This window comes from Amblyomma americanum, chromosome 8 (genome assembly GCF_052857255.1).
Source record: "Amblyomma americanum isolate KBUSLIRL-KWMA chromosome 8, ASM5285725v1, whole genome shotgun sequence".
Lineage (NCBI taxonomy): Eukaryota > Metazoa > Arthropoda > Arachnida > Ixodida > Ixodidae > Amblyomma > Amblyomma americanum.
Window position 1 is genome coordinate 80,742,227 of NC_135504.1, and position 19,167 is coordinate 80,761,393.

At 47.4% G+C, this 19,167-nt stretch overlaps 1 protein-coding gene and 1 pseudogene across 4 annotated transcripts; both read right to left on the minus strand.

Annotated features, from left to right (window-relative positions):
* Positions 1-1,058: 1,058 nt before the first annotated feature.
* LOC144101957 (uncharacterized) lies at positions 1,059-11,891 on the minus strand. 4 transcript variants are annotated; one of them, XR_013308115.1, is made up of 4 exons: positions 11,671-11,891; positions 10,701-10,872; positions 5,213-5,605; positions 1,059-1,202 (listed from the first exon to the last, which is right to left on the minus strand). XR_013308115.1 is itself a non-coding variant. In XM_077635198.1 (4 exons), exons 2-4 carry the CDS (start codon positions 7,402-7,404, stop codon positions 1,159-1,161), a joined length of 423 nt encoding a protein of 140 aa, XP_077491324.1. In that variant the 5' UTR covers positions 7,405-7,901; positions 9,151-9,177; the 3' UTR covers positions 1,059-1,158. The 4 variants fall into 4 exon arrangements, 2 of the variants coding, with proteins under 2 accessions (XP_077491324.1, XP_077491323.1); XM_077635198.1 differs by lacking the exons at positions 10,701-10,872; positions 11,671-11,891 and adding exons at positions 7,224-7,901; positions 9,151-9,177 and having other exon boundaries at positions 1,059-1,231; positions 5,437-5,605; XM_077635197.1 differs by lacking the exons at positions 10,701-10,872; positions 11,671-11,891 and adding exons at positions 7,224-7,901; positions 9,151-9,177.
* Positions 2,147-5,092, minus strand: LOC144101554 (uncharacterized; annotated as a pseudogene).
* Positions 11,892-19,167: the final 7,276 nt, after the last annotated feature.

The window sequence follows — 19,167 nt, forward strand, 5'->3', positions numbered from 1 at the left end:
CCACATCAGTTTAAGGAATTTTGAAAACGCGATTATACTCTTTGAGCTGTGGCTCGACAAAATTTGGCTTTTTTTGACTAGTATAATGCACTGGAGCAGTTGCTTTGCCTACATGCTTTCAAAAGTGCATGTATTTTTGCACGATGCAGTCAAATTTTGATGAGCCACAGTGGAGAGGGTAATCGCGTTTTGTAAATTCTAAACACTGATATCACTAATACTGACGACAGGCTACAACTTCTAATTGCAACCAATTACTTAACTGTGATAGTTAAAAGTTTATCAGAAATTAGTTAACCAGCTTATTAAATACAATTCACTGGCTTTCCGGTGTCCACCAACACTGGTAATTCTATGCTGCAAAAGCCATATTTTTAACCCAAAAAGCATATTTTTGAAAATAACTTCGTTCTCTCTGAAATACTTGGTGTATATACTATCACTGCTCACTTTCCTGTACAACAGAGAAGTTTAATAATTTATTCTGTAACATGAAGGTTCCATGAGCCACATAACAAACCTCTGGAAATAACTCTGTGCATGCACACACTGTGAAGCACTGTTGCTTAAACAGTAAGAAATCAAGGCTGATTCCTTTTTGGCTTCCTGACATGCCAGTCAATCCAGAACAGTCGAGACAGCCAAATAAACTCGTGACAAAATGAAAGATGTGAAGCACCCTGTGCTTCACATCTATGTTTGAAGTGCAGCAACTTAGAACTGCAGACATGTGATTTGCTCCATGTAACTAGATGTGGACTTTTACCTTTGACAAGCATCAAAGCTACATGTTTTTTTTTCAACACTTGAGAGCACTACAATATGCACATTTAGGCTCATATTTCTAAGGATGTGATTATTTACCTCTCTAAATAGCTAAAAAATCTCTCACAGTGAAACAGTACTTACACTGTCTCAAGACTGACATTCAAGGCAGCTAACACTAGGGAATAAAAGTTCTGCTAAATATATGCTAAAAGTCTACAACGATGTAGATATCAAGCTTTGAGGTAATTTCAATGAACATACATTATCACAAGGATACTGAACTGACCTGGTTGGTTTGTTATTTGGTGCGCCATTCTGTCCCTTGTCCGCAAAATCAGCCAGACCCCTTGTGGTTACTTGTCTGCATTACCAGCAGGAAGAGGTAGAGTCCTAGCCATGAGATGTGTGCAGCAACAGCACCAATAGGTAGCTTCCTCCATGGCGGAATGCAGCGGCAAGAGAACTGCGTAAGAAACAACTTCGAGATATACAGTTATAGTGAATTCTTTCATAAGCAAACCTTGGAGAGGCAACAATCAGTTAAATGTGCATCAAAATGCAGCACTCAGAGCGAATTTTATAAAGTTGCTGAGTAATGAGCACTAAAACGCAGCACTCAGAGCAGGTTTGATAAGGTTGCTGAGTAACAGCACAAGCAGCAGACAATTGAAATGCAATGCTTCCTTGAACAAGAAAAAGCCATAACATGCTGTTGTGCTCAATTCTGCCCCCCACTGATATACACAGGAAATGACATTAACATGTTATGCCTAATTGGTCTACTATAAAGAGATATTTAGTCATTCCAGTCATTTGAAGATAACTTGCACACCACCAAATGTGAAAATTATTTCATCTTTCTTGACCGGTATATACCAAACTTCAGGCAGCTTTTGCTCACAAAAGCGGTGGCTCGAACACACTGAAATATAACGTTTGTTTCTCTTAGAGCAGCTAGGAGAAAGTAACTCAACTGTACTTGCTGTTCAGTTTATTTACCTGTCCTTAGATAATGTCAGTGGTGGTCCAGCCAATCTCAGATTTGGAGCAATTTTTGGAGCAGGAAAAAGGCTGTTTTGTAGCAATTTAGGAGCAGCCACATTTGCATTTTGTAGCAGTTCTGGAGCACAAAATTTTGCGTTTTGGATCAGTTGGAGCAGGAGGAAAGCAAATGCATGACATTTGGTGCTGCTTATTACTACTGCGAATTGTTCAGTATTTCTTTACAGCAAACAGACACAAGCAAGACAGATTGACGCAGTGCAGCCATTTAACTCATGTGCCCACAGCACGAAACCATGGTATGTTGCAAACAGACTTTATTTCTCTATGTAAATAGCACTTTTACACTAGTGAGAACAGTTTTATGCAACAAAACTTAATAAGAAGTGACTAGAAATGCCAAAAAATAATTTTGTGCTGTCAGCAATAAGAGAATGACTAGACATATAAAGCTGCATCAAAAGTATAAATAATCTTGCTATAAGACGTGCCTACATGCACCATCTGAGCATGTCTTGTTTACAAGGTAAAATAGGGTTTAAAACATAAATAATAATTTTATCTATTTAAGCCACACATGTTGCACAATGAAAATATAGAAAGTTCTTTCAGTCAGTGATTTTTGCTACTTCTTTTTCTCAGCTCGTCAAACTCGAGGAGTGCAGTAGCCAGGCTCGCATTCCCTTCAGCTAACTACTGTTGCCCACTTTGGACCTGCTCCATGCTGCTGTGATCCAAGCCAGTAGAGATTGTCTCTTCTGCGCGTTTAAGTAATGCACGGCATGACGCAACCTTTTCATATAAGCCCTTTTTCAGTCGTTCCACAGTAATGACATTGGGCTGGGTGTGTGTGGTTGCAGGCTTCGTCACCTCCGAATCTTCACTTTCCTTTTCAAGCCTATCTGCATAACATGTCCTTGCCTTCTTTACACATCGGACCAGCTTAGGTGACAGGGGTAGTTTGGTGGCATCCTCGTTGTACCTTTGCAAATACGTCTTAACCTGCCGTAGTCTATGTCTATTCAGGCTACTAAGAGACGAACAGGCATGGCCCTCAAGCAGACGCTTATTTGTACTGAACCCTCCCTCGCAATCTGCATTACTAAGTGGGAGACAGGAGGGCTTTCACGAGTTTGGCAAGCAGTGGGTACTTTTGCTCACCAGCAGCTGATTTTCGTTGATGTACTTAAGCCCACGAGCTGTCAATCCATTCAGGCACTGCAATTGCAGTACTGTTAACTGGATCGCATTTAAGCATGTACCATTCATCAATTAATGAAGACACTTCATTCAGCTGTAACACTTGTGGCAGTTTTGAAGCAAGGTATCGCAGTGAGCGGGCTTCAGAGTCTGCATGTGTGAAGTGCAAGCCAAGAATGCTTTAGTAAAACGAGCTTTTGGGCAAGTTGGTTACTTTGCTTCCACATAACTGCAGCGTAAAAAATTACGAGCACAAAAAAGGGGAGAAACACATACGACACGGACAAAAGCTGCACTCACAACTGATTTTATTTCGCCAGGAACGGGAAATATAAAGGTTCTGCCGCGGATGCGCGCGCAGCAAGTACACGTACCTCGATCACAAAAACCAAAAAACCTAAAAAACCAAAAAACTAAAAACAAAACTTTATCACACCGTGAAACCCATCTTATCGCCTGGCAGAGAAAAGGTCACATTCCGCTTTATACAGATGAACAGAAGTATCGCTTACGCAAAAAACGCCCTTTTTCTTTATATGGTAAGCTTCCAGTAGTTCACGTGCATTTTGATCTTTGCTTTTGCCTAGAATCCTTGCACCTTCAAAATGCGGCGAACAATCCTGACAAGACCTGCAATGTTTAACTAAATTAACATCTTCATCTCTCTCTAAATTTCTTTCATGCTCCCTCAATCGATCGTTGACACATCTTGCAGACTGGCCGACATAGGCTTTTCCGCATGACAGCGGAATTTCATAGACCACTCCTGCCTGGCACTCTACATGGGGCTTAGTATGCTTTTTCCCGCAGCCAGTTTTTGTTGCCTCCTTACCGGAGATGCGAGGGCATAGTTGGCCGAGCTTTTTCGGAGCTGAAAAAACCAGCGGCACCCCAAACCTGTTCGCTACTTTCTTCAAGTTATGCGAGACTGTGTGCACGTAGGGGGCTACTTCCGGACGCACAGTGCGCTCAACTTCCCTTGTCTTCGAGGACGTCGCCTTCTTCTTCACCTTTTTCAGGAGGGTTTCCGCAACAGCCGTCACGATCGACTGAGGGTAGCCCAAGTCCAATACTCTTGCCAATTGGCCGTCAAAGCTGGTCTGCATTTCATGTTCGCACGATTTATCTAGCGCAGATTCTAGGCATAAGTTCACAATGCTTCTTTTAATTATTTTAGAGTGTGCAGAATCATATGGCAAAAGACGTTTCTGCACACGTGGAGAGTACCGCCAACACACGTGATCCCCCCCGAACTTTAAACGAATATCCAAAAACTGTAGAAAATTATCGTTTGGCACTTCGCAAGTGAAGGTCAGCCCCTTTCCATGGTGTTTAAAAACGTCTAAAATCTTATCAACAATAGCACAGTAGTGTAAAGGGCTCTGCTTCTCCAATAAGATCAAAAAATCGTCAACATATCGGTACACCTTTGTGACCTCGTCCGGTTTAAAAACAGTTGCTAACAACTGGTCAATACTAGCTAAAAAAATATCACTTAACACGGGTGCTACGCAGGACATAATGCATATTCCTTTGGTTTGTAAGTAGTGCTGGTTGTTAAAAGCGATAAAAGTTCCTTGAAGGTAAAATTCTAAATGTGTTAGAAAATTGTCAACAGACATACCAGCAGAATTTTGGAAGGGGATGACGCCACTCTTGTCAATGCACTGTTTCAGTGAAGCAAACAATTCCTGGTGGGGTATCGAATAAAACAAATCTTCAACATCCACAGAGAAAGCGAAGCCAATACAGCGGTTGGTTTTTAGAAAATCAACAACTTCTCTAGAATTCTTTATAAGAAAAGGGTCATTAATGGTGAGCCCTCGCAAAGATCTCTGCAGGAACCGACTAACAAGCACCTGCCATGGACCATTTTCACTAACAATAGTTCGGAACGGTACATCTGGTTTGTGTGTCTTGGCACTAAAAAACGCTTTCAAAGCATTGCCTTTACAATTCATAATCTGCCTAGACAGTTTATCATTTCCCACGTCTTTGCAAAGGTTGGCCACTCTCTTTTTTACAGTTGTGGAACGGCTTTTCTTCAGGGTAAAGTTTTTTTGCACAGCCTGAAGGGCTTTTTCGCGGAAAACACCTTCCGGTAAAACAACAAACCCTCCATTTTTGTCGGCCTGGAGAAGAGAGAGCCCCTTATCTTGAAAGTAAGTAACCACCTTCCGCAAAGACGTGCCAACATGACTATTATATGAAAAACCAGCTGTTTTCAAAAGAGTGTCCACACCTTCGAGTAAGCATCTCTCCCGTTGCTCGGTCGGCGCTTTTTTTGCTATACGGCGGTTGAGTGCTGCCAGGTCTTGAACAGGTACAGAAGGTGGAAGCCCGTACTTGGGTCCTTTGTCGAGTAGACCGTGTATGTTCTGGGGCAGTTCTACCCCACCTAACACCGTGAGGTTTCCACTGGCTTGTAAGTTCCTCTTTGTAGACTCAGGACCTCGAATGGCGTACCTTAGGTAGGAGCTCCACCAGAGCTCAGTCAGATGAGCCGTGGTCCGTTTGATATGGCGCATCTTGGATTCCGCCAGCCAAGGTGGATACCGGTCATAGCACGTTGCCGACAGCCAGTCCTGGTACAACCGGACCTGACGCCAGAGCTCCGAGCGTTGCGGAAACCCTCCTGAAAAAGGTGAAGAAGAAGGCGACGTCCTCGAAGACAAGGGAAGTTGAGCGCACTGTGCGTCCGGAAGTAGCCCCCTACGTGCACACAGTCTCGCATAACTTGAAGAAAGTAGCAAACAGGTTTGGGGTGCCGCTGGTTTTTTCAGCTCCGAAAAAGCTCGGCCAACTATGCCCTCGCATCTCCGGTAAGGAGGCAACAAAAACTGGCTGCGGGAAAAAGCATACTAAGCCCCATGTAGAGTGCCAGGCAGGAGTGGTCTATGAAATTCCGCTGTCATGCGGAAAAGCCTATGTCGGCCAGTCTGGCAGATGTGTCAACGATCGATTGAGGGAGCATGAAAGAAATTTAGAAAGAGATGAAGATGTTAATTTAGTTAAACATTGCAGGTCTTGTCAGGATTGTTTGCCGCATTTTGAAGGTGCAAGGATTCTAGGCAAAAGCAAAGATCAAACTGCACGTGAACTACTGGAAGCTTACCATATAAAGAAAAAGGGCGTTTTTTGCGTAAGCGATACTTCTGTTCATCTGTATAAAGCGGAATGTGGCCTTTTCTCTGCCAGGCGATAAGATGGGTTTCACGGTAAGATAAAGTTTTGTTTTTAGTTTTTTGGTTTTTGTGATCGAGGTACGTGTACTTGCTGCGCGCGCATCCGCGGCGGAACCTTTATATTTCCCATTCCTGGCGAAATAAAATCAGTTGTGAGTGCAGCTTTTGTCCGTGTCGTGTTTCTCCCCTTTTTTGTGCTCGTAATTTTTTACGCTGCAGTTATGTGGAACCAAGAATGCTTGCATGTTGCAGCAGTTTGTTTTCAAGAGCTAGCTTTTGCAGCAAGTCTTGTGAGCACACTATGTAAAAAGCGCGGGCCCCAAGACGCAAGTGCTTTCTTTCAGGGATGTCCCAGGTCTGCATTGCATCACCTGTATCCGTACCCAACTCAGGCTTTGTCTTCCACAGTGTGGAGTCTTGCAGGCTAAGACTCTTCAGATCATCAACAGTCTTGCCATGGTAAGATTCACTGCGTAAGAAGCGGCTAAGAACTCACTGAACTAATAACAATTCCGAATGAAGAGTGTGCAAAAGGGGTTCTTGTTTCTGAAACAGCTTCTAGAAGCCAGTGAATAGCTCAGCACAGTTCTTCAGGAAAAGTATCTTAGCATAGAGTGATTTCTGCGAGAATGCTACGGCCAGTTTGTTATGAAGACCTTGGGTGGCAGACCGCTGGCCAGTCTTGTTTGCTGTTTCAAAGTAGTCTTTAATGGCATCAAATTGCTCCTGAATATGGCCCAGTGATTCTTGTAAAGTGAGCCACCTGTTCGACACATGTCGCAAAAGCACACGTGAAGGAATACCTAGGACTTCCTGGCTTTCTCTGAATAGCTCTGAGCGGATAGCAGATTTGAAGTAATAGTAAACATTTCTTACCACTTCTACATCAGGTACAAAAGCATCTAAGCCCTTTGCAAAAGCATTGTGTACTTTGTGTAAACTGCAGTGACCGGCAATGCATGATGTCAGATGCTGTTCTAGCTTCTGACACTCATGACGTTAGGACCGTCACTAAAGAAACAAATGATGCCCTGTCGTGGAAGCTGAACAAGTGCATCTCCTACACACCGGAGAATGATCTCAGCGGTGGCCCGTCCAATATTATATGACTAGACGCGTTCCACGACAACATGCTGCTCTGCTTCAGAGAAGAACCTTGCAAGCACATCAGGTTGCGGCACTCGCTGGTCAGGTTTTGGGGTTTCATCCACCATGATAGAATAGAAAACACCCGGATGACATAGTTCATCCACCACTTTTGACTTGAAATATGGGCCTAGTCCATCAGACACAATGCATGACAGCTTTGACCTGCCACATCTGAAGCCCTTGGCAACACTGCTGTCTGGGAACATTTTGTGGTAGATTTCTATTGCGGTGTCGCCCCATGAAAATTGGATGCACTTGGTTGTGATCGACATGGCAAAAATAGCTTCGGCCTCGCAAACTTGATCTTGCAGAGAGGTGCGAGATGCTCCCGGTGAAAAGTTCAAAGCCGCTTGCACCAATTTAGGAGGCTGGAGGTTTCAATTTTTTGTCTCTGTTCTTTGCAGTCGCATGGATGTGCTTCGTCATTGTCGCATGACATTTTACTGCAGCAATACCGTGCTGTGAGCAATCAATATTGCAATTGCAGACAATACAGAGTGCTTGTGTGTCTTCAACTCCATTTTTGCACCAAAGATGAATGGGGTCATTATTGCTATCAATTTCATTGAGCAGACTCCTTGAACTTGGTACTTCGCCCTAGAAAGAACAAGAAAATACACCAGTTATCTTATATTCTAGAAATGAGAATTAGGACACCATCAACTCTAATAACAAAAAATCATCATTCCCAATAGTCGCACTGGCGACATTCTTTCCCAGTACACCAAGCTAAAAAGTAAATATATGAATATCTTTTCCTTACACGAACATTCTTTACTATTGAACGTCATATTAATTCTTGCGCAGCAAAAGCAACACACCGTCGCAAGACCATCAACCCTTCCAGTAGTACGCGACCTACAAGAGCTGGCGTCGCACTGTAGTCTGAAACTAACGTACCCTACAAGCTAGCGGAAAACGCCGTAACGGAGAACCAGTCTCTAGTGCCGTAGACGTGTGCCGCGTGAGAGGTGTCCAAAGTTCGGCCGGCGCACTGCACAACCGACGGGCTAATCGACTACAATAGAGTTACTGTATAAGCGAGCATATAGAGTAACTCTAGACTACCGCAAATTTGCGCGCCTCTGCGGCCGGCAACGCAAACATCGGCTGCAGCTCCTTTCAAGCAAAACAATTTCCGCTAGATAAAGCGATGCCTAAATTTTACATTTTATGAAAAACGATATCCACTGTCAAACGTTAAACACCAACGAAAGCTCTGATACTTCTCGAGCTCAGCTGAGCACATGGCTACCGATGGCAGGCAGCCCAGCCTATGCTCGCATCGCAGCCGACGGCGCCGCCGATATAAGCGCATTTTCTTCTTCGTGTACAATTAATGCGATGAGCAACAACGATAAAAATATATTGCGGCTAGTGAGCGTCGGTTATTAATTCCCAAGCGCCTAGCGACGATATCGGCGCTCTCGAGCGATCAGCGGCTACGAGCGAACAAGACCAGAAATGTTTTCGCTCGTAGATGCCGACGTGCCCGGTGCTAATCCCGTGAAACTATCGCCGAAGACATTGTTTTATAATACTACTCCTTCACGCTATATATATATATATATATATATATATATATATATATATATATATATATATATATATATATATATATATATATATATATATATATATATATATATATATGCCACAGACTATGCCGTTTCATGACGTTTGCTTCGCTGTCGCTTTAGTACCAACGTGGTAGTACGCGTTTGCATGATGCGATTCACCGACAACTTGTTTCGACTGCTGCAATGTAATTACCGGCTCGTTTCAACTTTGCGATAACAGCTTCTGCGATAACAACGCAAGCGCCTAATGAAGGGACCATACTTACGTTTGCTCGTTCTCCGAACCGTGTGTTGGCGACTTCCTGTTGCTCAACACTGGACGAATGCGCGGGAAACTGAAAGACAAGGGACAAGCCATAGCCTGACAAGCAAGCCGATCGTCGTGTCTGGGGCTGGCTGCCAGAACAAGATCAAATAGAAGCTTTAAGCATTCTACGGTGGTGTTAGCAAGGCAAATGTGGCGCTCTGGCGCACTTGGCGCAAGTTGCACTTTGTTGGGTGCAGCGAGGCGCACACAAGTAGAATTGCAGCAAAATAAAGCAAATGGCGCAGTTGGACCACCATTGTAATGTATCACCATTTGGAGCTATAGCAGGTGTGTGGGGCATAAAATGTATAAACAAACAGTAGACGGGTGAGCAAGGTTGTCAGAGTGCCAGGGTGGCCCTTTCTAAAGCATATATATCAAAACATTAAGGCACACACTGTCACATACAATGCTTGTAAGTAAAGCCACACAGACCTATAAGCAAGGTGCCCCTAAGGGAACAGCTGGACTGACAGTTCTTTACTTGTCCCACAACGCATCACTACAGTGCTGAGGCATGCTCAATACAAGAAAAACAAGTAAACAAAAAATGTGTTCCAAAGAAGATAAAAATGAGTACCCAGGATGTTCTTTAGCCAATTACATGCCACTAATTGCAGCAATAAATGCCTCGTGAAAGTGAATGAAAAAATTTGCACACCTGATAGCAAAACTTGACGGCTCAGGAGGGGGGCAACGACAAATGCATCGGTTCAAGTAAAGCAAGGGGTATGGTTAAGGTCATGGTAATAACTGTTGACGTAAGCTCAGCTAGTGTAGTGCAACCAGAAATTGAATGTCTGTATGAATAAAAACAAGAATGAACAAATATTCTAAAGATTCCAAATGCATTTCAACTGTATAGTGCAATCAGTTGCGACAAAGGGAGTGTGAAGGAGCAATAACCTTAGCAACACTCATGATATATCCAACAAATGCCTTTCAATATATAGTACAGCTTCAATATAAGCTTCACAGGGTTTAATTTAATGCAAGGACGATCTCGTATGGTACGAATCATTCATGCAAGCCACACCTGTGCTTCTAAAGCACAGTGTTCCACTTGAACGCTAATATTCAATAATGTACTGCCCATTCTGCTATGTCTACCAGTTATCACACCACTGGTTCACTTCAAACCTGCTGTGCCTTGTAACAGGTAGGTACTGGTGAAGTAAAGCTATGAAATTTAATTGCTGCTTTTAGACTACTACAGAAAGGTCATGAAGTACATATATTTTTTTTATTTGGTCTATACTGTGGTCAAGATTCCCAAGCAGGAGAAGCATGAGCATAAAAACTAAAAAAAGCATTACACACTGTAACACAATGCATTTGATTAGAGCCATGCTCTCATGACACCTGCAATACCTTTTCTCTTCCTTCTTGATGCTCTTTCAAAAGATGAAAAACAAATGAAAGAGAGAGAGATATCCTGGACCAAAAGACTTTCGTCAGGTTACAAGCAAAGACAAGAAAAAAACAACTGTCTGTGATACCCACACATACATATTCTTTTATAGGTGTCGTGCTTGATATCCGGTATCAATGGCTCATAGGCTGCACCAGCAGGTCGATGATGCCATTAACCTCAGGTTGAGGTAGCGTTGGCTCAATGACGGATGAAAGGAGGTGCAATAGCAGCGTGATGACAACAATGGGGTAGCTGTACAGTCCTTCACTGCGGACACATTTGAAGAAAGGTTGAATTAGATAGAGATATGCTTTCGTAAACATAATGAAAGAAGCAACATCCCATTACAGCCTCTAGCGGTTCAGTCCAATGTATTCAGGTGTGGATGCTAATGAGTAATTACCTATGCGTCCATTATTTTGCATAAAAATGGTTTACAAAGCCAGTCATACTCTCCTTAGAGCTATTATTCGCGAATCACGTTATACTTTTATCGCTTCAGACTGAAAATGGGGAATGACATTCAGTATATTGAACGTAATTCAAATAAAACGACAACAAACATTCCAGTGAGCCACTACCTCAGTTGCACTGCAAGGGAATGGTTCTGATATTATTAAGCGTAGTTTCGTTGACCAAAGGTATTAAGAAGCGTAGCACTTCATGCGACTGCGACGTAGGACGGGCAATGTTCCATATCGAATACACACTCAGGCAGCAGAATCAAAAGACGCGCGCCGCTACAGCATTTTTCGTTCTAATGGTCTACTTTTTACCCGCTGCTCCTGTTCAGTCAGAATAACAAATCAAGCGGCACCTCACAGTCCTCAGCGCGCTACGAAATTCTATCACACGACTTTTTCGCAACGGTGCTGACGCAAAGAGCGCAAGGGGCCGAATCTAAAAGCCACATAGCTGGCACGCGAGCCTGTCAAAACACCTACTCTCTACAAGTGATCGTGTCGTGCTCGCATACAAGACGTAACGACCAAGCCTAAATGCATTCGCAGCCCTGATGCATCCCCACGACGCACCACAGAAGTCATTTTACAGTTCTGTACTTACATTCGTCAGAAATCACTCAGTCGGACGTCGCGCGCCGGGCCCTCCGGCCGCTCCGGCGTGATATTGGGTGCGGTACGTCAGAGCAGTTTTTGAGAACTCCATGCGCGTAAGAACGTCTTTCGCAGCGCAGGGGCCATACGTCAGCTTTCTAGTTCAGTCACACTACCAGAGCACCAAGGAGGCCGCACATTCTACAAACACAAGCTGAAGAAAGCCACAACATCTACAACAGCACACGGCCGGCAGTACGCCTGGTGCGCACAACCCCGCCACCGGCTAGTGTTCCTGCGCCGTGCAATATGCAGGAACACTACCACCGGTGAAGGAAAAGGCGGCGCTAAAGTCGCGTAACGTTAAACGCTTTAAAAGAAAACTAGTAACGTTATTTTTGCCATATGCGTGGTGCAATAAACGAGGCAAAATTTTGTTCTAATTACTAAGGCAGCTGATCGTTAGAGATTTAGGCAAAAAAAAAAGGTAAACTACTCGCAACCACCTGTCTGGCGGCGCTGCGAACGAAAGCTTTCGAAACTTGGTGCGAGCTCAGCTCACTAACAACGGATTTTCGACAGCTCACATAAACGCGGTATGCATCAAAAGAACAGATGCTTGCAGTTCATTTCAGAACGCGACATAATATTCAAGCGATTCTGAACAAAACAAGATTTCTCATTAAGGTCACGCTAAATGCAAACTGCGATGAAAAAAAAAATGTGCGAAAAAAAAGTTTCACCATGCCAGATTTGAACCGACGCACGCCTCTTTCTTCTTTCACTCTCTCTTTTATCCATTCCCTTAAGGCGCGGTTCGGGTGTCCACCCAGTTGTGTGACAGGTACTGCGCCTTTTCCTTTCCTCAAAAGCCAATATTCATTTCATCTACTGCGTCCTTTCCTCAGGGCATTCGTATAGCACTTGACTGTTGAGCCTCATGTGTGTCCCTTCGGTGTCTTCTGCCTCCACCGCATTGACTGATTCGGCCTGCATTCAAAATCTCGCCGACATTGGTCCCTAGTTATATAATTCATAGAGTTTCTTACTATTGATATAATTAGGTCGTACGGCACAAGCCACTGCAAAGTTATGGCAAATAATACTGATTTGTGTCCGTATGCTTCTGGTGCCACATCAAGCCTCGTCTGCGCAACTTCGACAGCAAATGTGAGTCCTTCACGTCATTTTCCTTTGTTCGACTGGACTGAGCGTCGCCCTCCAATAGGGATCAAAATGATTCATTACAGTGATGTTCCGTTTCATGTACCTTGCTCATCTGCATTCTGCTTTTTTTCGAGTTTTTATTTATTTTTCATGTTTTCGAGGTTGCCTTGGCAGGCATCGTTGGTACCCTGTGGTAAGCGCGGTGCGAAGGCATCACTTCGAAATCCATGAACATCGGGAAGTACCGGATTACAGCAGAAATTGCATAATCTACTTATGTAACACCCCCAATCCCGGGGGCCTTTAAGGTAATAAAGTGAAGAAGTGAAGTATATAGAAAGCCTATACTGTATAGCTACAAGTATTTAGAATGGAAACGCTGAAATTAATGTTGAGTGCTTCATTTATGGACGCAGACGCGTTTTCTTCCGGCACACAATATGGCGTCTCAACAGAACGGGCATGCGAGATCCCAGCTCTACAATCCGTTCGCATCGACAGAAAATACAGCCAAGCGGCCTTAATTCAAGGCGTAATGTAGGGACAAGTAGAAGGACAGTGCCAGGCACATAGTAGTTTTTTGGGGAACCAAAAAAATAGTCTTTTATAACATGAATCGCAAGTGTACGACGGTGGTGGTGAAAAACATTTATAAGCAATAAATTTTTTACAGAAAGGTGATTGGGGTAGGACCCTATTAGCCCTTTCCCCTCACAGTACTAGGTGGAGCCCCTATTCCGGGGCCCCATTGGCAAGCAACGCCGCCCGCGTCCGTTGAACCAAGGCCTTTTGGCTCTTCAGGTCTTGACAGCCGAGCAGGGCCGCCTCCCAGTCCTCTCTGGTGGGGTTGGGGTTGGGGGGGATAGATGGGTTAGATTGACACGCCCAAACCATGTGGAAGGTGTCAGACACCTCCCCACAGAACTGGCACGTGCCATCAAATGATGTATTGAAGTGTTTAAGCACCGCCGGGCACAGTACAGTGTTAGTGAGAATTTTGATGAGGAGGCGCCCGTCAGCGCGATCCAGACCCTTACAAGGGGCCGGGTAGCGCCGGTGCTCCTCCTTGTAGTAATCGGTGATTTGTTTGAATGTAATGGCCAGATTGTCTGATTGGGAGTACCCTTCCAAGGACAGGGAGATAGCCCGGGGAGAGAGTGCGCGGGCGGCCTGATCGGCCTGTTCGTTTCCCTGGAGGCCCTGGTGACCGGGGGCCCAAATCAGGTTGCGTGGAGTTGGATCTTCAGATCGACAGCGATATTCCAGTATGCGCCAGGCAAGCGGGGGAGCCCAGCCCAACTCGTAGTTCCGACAGGCCCCTCGCGAGTCGGTGATGATGTGTTTTGACTTGGGATTCGTGAGAGCCAGAGCAATGGCAATCTCCTCCGCGTGTGTTGCGCTGTAGGCTTTGAAAGTGAGCCCGTTAACTGTGTTTGTGTTGTGTACGACTGCGGCTGTGTACCACCCCCCGTGGTGTGGGCCGGCAACGTCTACGTAATACACATGTTCTTGGTTACCATAGTATCGCGCCAACGCTTCCGCGCGCGCCTGGCGACGACCGCTATGGTCTTCACTGGACATGTTGCGGGGAAGGGGTCGGACCCGGAGGGCGCGTCTCCAGGGTTCTGGCACTCTCTCCCTTTCCTCAATGTGGTAGTCGTGTTTGATGTGTAGCCGGTCCAAGAGGCGGCGACCGGACGTGGTCTGTGCAAGACGCGTGTATTGGTTGCATAAGTGGGCCTCTCGAAGCTCCCGAAATGTGTTCACCACGCCCAAGGCCAGAAGCCTCTGGTTGGACGTGGCGATCGGAAGATCGAGAGCCCGCTTGATGACTTTCCGCAGGATGACCTCCAGTTGGTCATCATCATGTTTGCGCAGGTGCAAGTAGGGAGTTGAGTAGAGGATTCTACTCGTTACGAAAGCATGGGCAAGCCGCAGTGCATCCCTGCTTCGTAATCCGCCCCGCTTGTTTGAGACCCGGCGGACCAATCGGCCCACCTGGTCTCCCACCGTGCGAAGTTTGGCTATGGTGGTGTCGACTCTGCGTTGGTGGTGTATGAAGAGGCCAAGGACGCGGATCTCCTTGGCCTCCCGGATCGGTCCCGAGGGGAGACTGATGCGAAGCGGAGTTGTGTCCCGGGGGGAGGGACGTAAGTGCACAAATTCTGATTTAGCTGGGGCGCACTGGAGTCCGCAGTAGGCCGCGTAGTCGTCGACTAGGGTCGCTGCTGCTTGCAGGCAGGACTCCATGTGGCCCAGGTTGCCTTGCGTGGCCCAGATTGTAATGTCATCCGCATAAAGAGCGTGATGTATCCCGGGCAGAGAAGACAATTTGGAGGGAAGGCGAAGCATTGCCAAATTGAAGAGCAGGGGAGACAGGACCGCGCCTTGAGGTGTTCCCCTCGAGCCGATGGTGTATGGCCCGTGTTCCGCATCTTGTATGCGTATATAGGCTTGACGGTCTGTAAGAAATTGACTTATGTAATGGAATGTTTTGTGGCCACAGTTGGTGTTACTGAGGTGGTCCAGGATTACTGCATGTTTGACGTTGTCGAATGCGCCTTTAAGATCCAAGGCCAGGACCACCTTGTCGTTTTGGGGACATTCGACAGGATCTAAGATGTCGTGGTGGAGCTGCAGAAGTATATCCTGTGCTGACCTGTGAGGACGAAAACCGAACATGGTGTCCGCGAAAATGTGCTGTGTTTCGAGATAATCGGAGAGTCTGTCGCGCACCATCGTCTCCATCAGCTTGCCGACACAAGACGTCAGAGAGATGGGGCGAAGGTTCTCCACATCGATAGGTTTGCCGGCCTTCGGAATGAAGGTCACGAGAGCCGATTTCCAATCGAGAGGGAGAGGAGTCTCTCCGTCCCAAATGCTATTGATGTATTTGAGGAGCGCGGTGTAGGCTGCGTCGGGAAGGTTGGCCAAAAGCTTGACCGTAACCTTGTCGCGCCCAGGTGCAGTGCCCCGCTTCATCTTGCTTAAGGCCGCCCGGAGGTCGTGGAGCTGGAACGGCTTGTCCAGCTCCGCGTTCTCTTCGCCTGCATACGAGTACGCCGCCTGCCGGGGGTCCTTAGTGGTACAAAGGTATCGATCCCTGAGCGTGTGCGCTAGCTGTGTTGTCGTTCCTGTAAAGTTGTGCAATGCCCTATGTAAGTGGCGTTGGGTTTCCGTGCGTGTTTGTATTGGATCGATGAGAGCGCGGAATAGGCGCCACGTGTTGCGGCCAGACATCTGGCGCGCAGCCGCGTTGCACCGGTCCACCCAGTTAGTGTCGGCTAGCTGAGTAGCATATTCCGCTGCTTGTTATGTGAGTTCGAGGATGCGTTTCTTTAGGCGTCTGTTATGTTTCTGTTTCTTCCATCGTTTGGTGAGGCTGCGGCGGGCCTCCCAAAGGTGGAGCAAGTGGTTGTCCACGTCCGTTTGTGTTTCTGTGAGCTGTATCTGCTTCTCGTGTTGCGTGAGTGTAGACGTGAGCGATTTGGACCATGCGTCGTATCCCGACTGGAGGGGATCTACGATAGGTAGAGATGTGCGGAAAGTCGTCCAGTTCGGTACACGAGCTTGTGTTAGTGGGCGTTTCAGGGGACGCATGTAAATGGTGGTGTTGATTATACAGTGATCACTACCCAGAGTGTCCTCTGTATTCAGCCAGTCGGCATGGCGTATGTTGCGTGTAAATGTGAGGTCCGGGCAAGTATCTCGTTGAATCGAATTTCCGACTCGTGTTGGGTTGGCGGGATCAGTGTGTAAAGTAAGTCCAAGTGTGGAAAGAAGTTCCGCAAGCTTCCGCCCACGTCTGTCCTCCCGGGGGTACCCCCATAGCCTGCTCGGGGCGTTGAAGTCGCCGACGATCAGAAGGGGATCCCTTCCCGCCACCTGCATTGCTTGGGTGAAAATTTCATTGAACGTGACGTTCTTAAGTTTAGGTGGGCAGTAAATGTTTAGAATGTGTACAGGTGGGTCAGACCGCTTTAGGGGCAGCACGGACACCATCGTGTATGGGAAAGGCGGTGTTGTGGGGAGCGTGACTTCCTGCGCAGTATACTGCTTGTGAACAAGTATACATGTCTGCGGGTTGTGTTGAAATGTAGTGTAGTTTGTGAGTTTGGCACCGGCGCCGGGTTCCTGAAGGGCAACCACGGCGACGAGAAACTCAAAGGTCTCAAGATAGATGCGCAGATGAGTCCGCTTCGTGCGGTTCTTGAGACCTCGGCAGTTCCACTGCGTTATTGTAAGCGGCTGAGTTGCTCTTGCTCGCGACTTAGGGTTGGGGGCCATGGTCGGAGGCAGAGGGTGGGGTTACGTTGTTAAGACTCCCCAGTCCGCTAGTGCCCGGCGCAGACGTGGAGGAGTCTTCCGAGAAGTCAAATTCATCGGGAATAACTCTGTTGAATTTGGAGGGGCGGTTATCGTCCCTGATGGGCCCTACGCGTTTAAGGACGCGCGGATTGTCTTTTATCCATTTTTGGATAATGTGAGTTACTGCTTGGGTCACCTGTGCGATGACACTCTCCACCTGACGCGCAATGGTATCGTGGATAATTTGGGGGAGGTCAGCCAATTGTGTTTCAATTGCGGTCACCCGGCTCTCCAGGGCCGCGGCGCGACTCTCCACATTAGTAGGAATCTCCCTGTCTGTGATATTTTCTTCCTCTTCGCTCGACGCGGGCTGAGTAGGGAATTTGGCTTTGAGCGAGTTAAGCTCGCTGGCTAGTTTTTCGTTTTGAGCTCGCAAGAGGGCGAGCTCGCGCTTGAGTTCTTGCGTCTCGGCGGTGCTGGTGGGGGAGGAGGGAGGAGGGGAAGAAGAGGAGGCGACCCTCGCCCAGCTGCCTACCTTGGGTTGGTTGCAGGCGGCTCCGCCAGGTGAAGCGCCGAGAGCTGGGAACTCCGCTGCTCCGGGTGGTGGCGTTACCGTTGCTGTCTTGCCTGGGGGAGGCATCACGCCACGTCGTGGCGTCTTCTGGTTGTTTTGCTGCCGCCCTCCCCGTGTAGCGCCGGAATTGGCTCCCTTGGATGGCGTCCTGGGCCCTGGCTGCGGCAGCTTGATGAATTTGGCGGTGCATTCGCGGGAGCTGGTGAGGTGCGGGCCCCCGCAGATTAAGCACATAGGGTTGCAGACGTGGGGGGCCATCCCCTCAGTACCAAGCCCCACGTTTTGACCACAAAGGCCGCATCTTTCCTTGACCGGGGTGGGACAGTTGTCCACCCGGTGCCCCAGTGTGCCGCAACGGTAGCACGCTGGCACCGTTTTTTTATACTCCTTGACGGGAGTCAGTTCTGCATTATAATGGACGTAACGCGGAACGCTGCGTCCCACGAAAGTCAACACAGCTACATTCGATTTTCCCAGCTTGCGCACATGGACTAAATCACCACCGCGCCACTGCACACTATGTTTCAAGGATTCGCTGGTTTCAAGGTTATGCACAGAAATCACACCACGACACACATCACCGGTGAGCTTGAGGTGTCCGTGAAGCGGGAGCGATCCTTTGCTGGTTGTAATTTGGATGTCCGTCAGAAGCTTTTGAGCTACCTCGGGGTTCTGCGTGCCGCAGACGATAATGTTTTGCTCCCAATTGGGAGAAATTGTAATCGCATTCATATGCTGTCTGCCGATGAGTTCCGAAATGGCAGCGCCGAGCTCACCTTGCTGGAATGCTGTCTTGAGGGCGACCGTACTGCGTAGCCGCAGCACGATCACGTAATCGTCAGGGTTCATCCTGACCGTCGGCTTCGGCGTCCACTTGGAGACTGGTGAAAATGACTTTTGTGGACCTTTAGAAGACGGAGCGCGAGCGTCTCCCGTTGCTGATTTGTCGAGAGGAGTCTTGGGCGTTGCAGCTCCTCGTGCGTTCTGCCGGCGGCGGCGCCGGCTTTCAACGACTTGAAAAAGGGCAGCTTGCTGCGCCGAAATGGTGGATGGGCCATCCTCTGGTTGGCTTGCAGGGACAGACGACCACGACAGAGTCGTGGGGTCGTATCCGCGTTGTTCAGGCAGAGCCATGTTGAGCGGTTGACCGGCGGGCGTCTCCGCAGCCAGCGGCGGGGGAGCCGAAGCCGTTAGGCTTAGCTCGACCGCTACGTGGTGATGCGGAGGGTTGCTCGAAATGGCCGAAACTTGGGCGTACCTGGGTCAGATCGGTGTCTCCAGGATCCTGCTGACTTCACAGATGCAGTCGCACAGGTTTGATAGGTGTTACACCAGATTGCCGCGGTTCCAGTCGAAAATCGACGGAGCCGATGTGCAACGCGTCCGATCGCTGCGTCTGCTGTCGCGTCTCCTCCAATAGCATGGAAGATTCCGTTCAATTCACTGTAGAGGAGGAGG